Raw genomic sequence first — 6000 nt, forward strand, 5'->3', positions numbered from 1 at the left:
TCTGTTACTTAAGAACATAATAATTGTTATCCCATTGCAGAGTAATGATCCCTAGATAGCAGCATGGTACTGGTCACCTGCAGTAGCCAATACTGAATGCTTCAGAGCATGACCTAAAACTCCTTAATTATGTAGTTCTGTATAAAGGGGGAATTCCAACCTGTCTGCTCTAGCTGGTGATTATCTTACACCATGAAGCCTGAGGATTGATAGCCCTTGTAATTTTATCCTGGCTAGTGCTAACAACAAATGCTACCCTTATTCATATAGAGGTCTAATCCTATTTTAGGCTCTGACTACCCTGTAATTTCACAGTATGCACAAATCCTACTTCAGCAAAATAATGGAGACCACCAAGGAAGGAGACCTTCCATAACAAGTTGAATTCTTCGTCAGTCAAAGACCCCCCACTGTATTGCAAACTAATATATTTACGGAAGAGAGTTAAGATTGCATGAAAACAGAAAACAAAGGCATACATTTTTATTCCACTAGATGGGGTCATTTTCCTTCTGTCAGGCTTGATCTTAGAAAAAACAAAAGGGAAATGATTGTATTGTGCCACTGCATTTCCTTGTGCTTCAAACCTAAGTTAGAAAAAAATTAAGAGCATTAAGATATTTCATTCTTTATTAATCCATCACAGTTAACTTTCAAATGGCTTTTCCTGACAAAAAAAGAAATTTATCATAACAGAAGTATTTTATTAAAAATAAATACATTAATAGCTGAATCGATAATATTAATTCCATCAATTCTTCTTTTTTCTTCTTTGCCATTTTGATTGTCTTGGTATTTACGTGGCTCTAGTGAAGGGGCTAGCTATATATTCAACTAATATATACACACACACTTCAATAGGAAAATCTACAGTATAAGTTGAGGACAAGCTCCTTAGTGGCCTTACTCTTTGGGTTTAAAAGAGACCTTATGCATTATTTAGCCAAAGTCCCTTTGTGAGACTAGTCTTAATTTACTTTGTAAAAAAGAACTGAGGCCCAGAGCCTCAAACGTATTAAGCTGTTGTTGCTATTTTTGGTGTTGGAGTCTGTCATTTAGGTATCCTGTCCACCCTCCGAACTGTGAATCAGGTGACAGACTTCAGGCATCTCAAGGTTTAGGTGACAGCCCAAGTTGGGGTTTTGACAACCAATGTTTTGCTCTTAAGTATTTGAAATGGGGTTTAGGCAGGAACTAAGAACGTCTCCTGATGCGGATCCACTCCCTACATGCCTAAGCTGCTCTTCTTTCCTCTGTAATTCATTACTGACTGGCTGAGACAGCTTTTCAGCCAACCAGTTTCTGAGAGTATCTTCGTTAGACAGACATTTTACATGGCAAGTGGTGAGGTAACAGTGTAATATAGGATCTAGATGCATGAGTTTGAACCTTGCTTTGCTCTTTTGATGGTGTCAGTCCCCACTTGATCTAGCTGTAGCGTGGTACCTATTTATTTGTGTGGGGAGTCAAAGGGAACGGATGGGGATGTTAGCCCCATTGTTCCCTTGTGCGTCTGCCTACAGAACTGGTGTGTCTTAATCATGTGCCACTTAGTCTTGGGCAGACCTTTGACCTTTTAAAAACTGCATAGGGTGGCTAAATGCTAAACTTGGAAGAGAATCTGGGCATCTTGAGGTACATAGCTTTGACAACTTAACTAAAGGTCGAGTATTTAAGATATACTCATTGATGTCCCAATGAAGATAGACTAGATTTCTGTTTTCATAATTGTTATGGTTTGTCTTCTCCATAAGACATAGTGAGTGGAAGGATACATTTACTTATATGGAGTACTAGAACAGCTTGCCTTTATTTTTTCCTTTGAACATATTAAACCTTGTGCTGAAGACTGCCCAAGTCTGCTGCAGCATGGTGGGTGGGGAGGCGGGGCACAAAATAGGTCCTATTTGATGACACCACAGCCTTCATGCAGTCCTACTCTACCAGGGAGAAGAAGATAAATCCAACATAATAGTAAAAGGCTGTTGTTCTGATCACTACCCACATTGCCTAGTGATGTATCATGAGAGGAGAGGCAGCAATAGCTCTGTTACAGGAAGATCAGCCTAAATTGGCCAGACCATTGAAATAGTGACTTTCTTGCCATTGAAAAATAAAATCTGAATACTCTTGTTTTGTTTTATGCTGACTCACTTCAGAGTGTGGAAATTACTGCTTAAACAGTAAGTACTGGGAATGATTGTGGAAACTGCTCTGTCATTGTGTGTCTGCATGCTCCATCAAGCTGATAGCTTGACTTACACTGTATCTTGAAAGTTTCTATAGATAAGCAGCAAAGATATTGCGGGGTTATGTGGCAGTTCTATACATCTTGCTTTACTGCTGTTTCTAAATGCAGATCCAGAACTCATGGAATAGGCCAAGCAGGTGATAACGGACCTGGAATCTTGTTTCCTACAAAATGGGGTGAGACTGCAGAGCATCTCATGCAGTGCTCTGGAGAACCACCCCTAGGAGTTAAGGGGTAGTTTGGTGTTCAGGATGACCATTCAGTGGCCTCTGTGCCATTAACAAAGAGTTTAGTTGCATTGTTGGCTTTGGGACCTCTCTCCTGTTTGCCATCACCAGATAATGATGCTGCTTACCTCCAACCCAAGCTGGATTCAGAGGTGAAGGGCACTGCAGCCCATGATTTATATCGTTCAAAATCCAGTCTCTCCCTGCTTCTCTTTGTTTTTTATCCATAAAGTTACCTGCATTATTCCTGTTCCCATCCTATCCCACAACTTCAAATCCTGAGTGCTGTGTGAATAGTCACTCAGAGGCCCTTTGCATGTCATAGTTCTCCCTGGTGCCAGAGGTCCTGACCATGATGAAAGGATAATAATGTGTATCTAGGGGTAAAATAAGTTGCATTAGCTTATTCAGATTCATCAGCAAGTGAAAAGCATATAAAAGGTCAAGCCCCATAGAGCACGAGGCTTCTTTTAGAAATCTGAGCATGAAACTGGCAGATTGCAGGCTTTTAGTAGCATTGCATAACACAATTTCCTCTTTAGACACATTGGACAGTGTCCCTAATTTCATTACAAACGAAACAGCCATTTATTACCATCTGAAATTCTCTGTCTCCCATAGCAATTAAACCTAATCTTCTTATTGCTGCTGTTAGCTTAGTGTGTGTGTGAAGTATTACAAATTTATATTGGAGTAATGCCTTGAAGCCTCAAACAACTCTGGTGCCCCCTTGTGCTGGGAATTGTACAAACACAAGAAAGAGTCAGTTCCTGACCTTCAGACATTAACATTTTTATATAGGCAAGCCAGGGTGAGTCTACACATTCATTAATGTGCTTTTGATACTGTACATTAAATTTAGTACCTCTAATGTGAGGTACTAACTAAATGTGTATTAGACTGTCCTAATGTGCAGTAGCAAAAGCACATGTTTTGTTAGTGACACTTAATGCGCAGTAGCTTAATTTTACTGCGCATTAGCATATCAGCATGGTTTTTGCCGTGACACTCTTTGTGCAGTAATATAGGCTACTGTGCATTAATGTGCACATGTAGACACACCTACAGAGAAGCTAAGGTATAAAGGGTACAACATTCAAGCAGATGATTGATAACTGAAGCACAGAACACATAATAACCCAGTTCCGCAAATGTCATTGCTAATTTTTATGCAAGTAAAGGTGGAAGTCTTTGCTAGATTAGGTCCTAAAAGACTGGGCCAAAATAACAATGGAAATCCATGGCAGAGTTCAGAATTTAATGCAAAACTCCTGAGTCCTGGTCAGTGACTTAACCACAAACCCGTGCTCCCTTCATATGAATAGTGAGTGGTTTAATGTAAAACGTGCAATATAGATCAGTGGTTTTGTTAATGGCATTATTAGTAGGATGGGATAGTAAACACCCATAGTATCAGTAAGGTACAGATGGAGTAGTTTTCAGCCATTTTAAAGTCATTGCAATTATAATAATATCCAGTCTTAAAAGTAATGTCATTGTTTCCTCCCATGAAATAAAAGAACTAGGATTCAAAAAGTCTGTTAAAACCTTCTGGAGGAAGAGGAACAAGACTAATTATTAGCAGAAGGATGGGATTAGCAGAAGGATAGTTATTTTAAGAATCCCTAAACTGTTTTATATTAGGGAAACAACTGTTGTGAAAGCCTGGAGCAGGGCATTCTCACAAAAAGAAAATTGGCACAAGTGACCAGTCTTATTTAATCAACAGTCACACAAGAGCCACCGCTTTGCCCCAAAGACTCTGTCTGAAATGCTCAGCCTCAGTAACTTTTTAAGCACTGATCTTTCACAGACAGATGGTACAGAATCTGTGAGCAAGATATTCCCAAAATAACAGCTCTTCATTTCCCGCTTTCCCTCCCTTGCAGATCATTATATACTGTTATAACCATGGATTAAAAAGAAATGGGATGACATAAATCTAAGGACAGAAATATAGACAGTGGACCCTGAGCAGAGAAACTTTTTGGGACTGGGTATGAGTTAGTAAAGTTTAGCCTTTGACCACTTTTGCTCTTAGGCAGGCCCAGGCAAGCTGAAATTGGCTCACAGGCCTACAGTGAAATTTCCTGAGTAGCCCGTAAAATGACTTAGCATTCATTAGAGAAGAGAGCCCAGCTTGGAAACAGGAACCAGGAGGTCACTGCCTGCTTTCAGCAGAGCTATCCTAATTTACACCAGATGAATAGCTGGCTTTGTTCCCTTGAAGTAAGGCTTCTGCATGCAGCGATTCCCTACAATGTCTAGGTGGCAGCAGCAGACCTTGGAATGGCAACTTTCTGCTGTGCTGCATCCTTTAGCTGTGAAGGGAGGGGCGGGGGTCACTGCTCTCTGTGCAGAGCAGCCCAGGGACTGTGGCAACTATAGTGGCCTTGAGGGATAGAAAGTCAAGCTGGAGAATGGAAAGGATAGGAAGAAATAGGGCCTTAGAGGAGAAAGTTTGAAAATGTGCTGCCTTTCCAGGAAAGTAGGGTCTTTGCTGAAGAAGTTTATGGACAAAAGAACACATTAAACACGTGCTCTGTTGAAACCAATGGGTTAGAAACCCAATTCAGTATTTTGTACTAGGAAGTGAGGGTTAGAAAAAGTAGCTGAGCTACAGATTTAAGCTGAAAAAGGAGATAGTTTCATAAAGGGGCAAATTAAATTCTGGGAAGTTAAAAATATGGATAAAAATTAAAGTGTTCACAACATTTCACTTGCATTTTTTTCTGATAAGAGCTGCCTTTCATAATAAAAAGATAAATTGGATATATAGTGGAAAGCTACAGCTAAAGAAAAGGGGGATGGGGTGTCAAGAGTATGGATCAGGAGAAATTTTGGAGGTCTGCTTGTCTACCCATCTGCCATTGTACTCAGTAGGGTATGGGGGCTATCAGCATAGCTTAGTGCTGCTCAGAAGTGGCTGTCAATGAAGAAAATAAAATAAAACAGCAACACAGGTATTTTCACTTTGTTTTGTGTGGTTGTCTGTCATTTTCCAGCCATCACAGAAGCCATTGAAATTCCACAGTTTATTGGCCGTAGTTACCTCACATACGATAACCCGGATATCCTCAAAAGGTAATTCATCTACTCTGAGTTGAAATAATTGTGCTTTGCTTTTATTACTACAATATTAAAAGCCTTGTATGAGAAGGGTTTACTGTACAGTCAATCTGCTTAAGCCATATTTGCCGTGGTTCTAAATTATTTTAAAAGAACCAAGTTTCCTGCTGTACTTCATTCGCTTTCTCATTGTAGTACTCTAGTACTCAAGTGCCTCAGTCTTTGAGCATAGCTGACACCCTTGTAATGTAGAACAATGCTTTAAATATTACAATTTTACAGATGGGTAATTGCGGCACTAAGGGCCACGTGGTGATTCCTCAATACAACTTTAGCCATTCTGGACTAAAACATTTCAAAATTTAGATCCTTAAAAATCCCACTCAGCTACTGTCTAAGCCTGAAGGCACCTAAATACCTAAGGACCCAAGTTTGTTCCAGTAAATTTCCCTA

At 39.9% G+C, this 6000-nt stretch overlaps 1 protein-coding gene across 4 annotated transcripts in view; it reads left to right on the forward strand.

Moving 5' to 3' along the window:
* EGFLAM (EGF like, fibronectin type III and laminin G domains) overlaps positions 1-6000 on the forward strand; it is a 96104-nt gene that overhangs the window by 78531 nt on the left and 11573 nt on the right. For all 4 annotated transcript variants that reach the window (XM_025210403.1, XM_025210404.1, XM_025210405.1 and 1 more), the window contains 2 exons: positions 2160-2183; positions 5484-5562. In XM_025210403.1, the coding sequence (XP_025066188.1) occupies positions 2160-2183; positions 5484-5562 (103 nt within the window). The remainder of the gene's footprint in view (positions 1-2159; positions 2184-5483; positions 5563-6000) is intronic.

This window comes from Alligator sinensis, unplaced genomic scaffold, assembly GCF_000455745.1.
Source record: "Alligator sinensis unplaced genomic scaffold, ASM45574v1 scaffold881_1, whole genome shotgun sequence".
NCBI lineage: Eukaryota > Metazoa > Chordata > Crocodylia > Alligatoridae > Alligator > Alligator sinensis.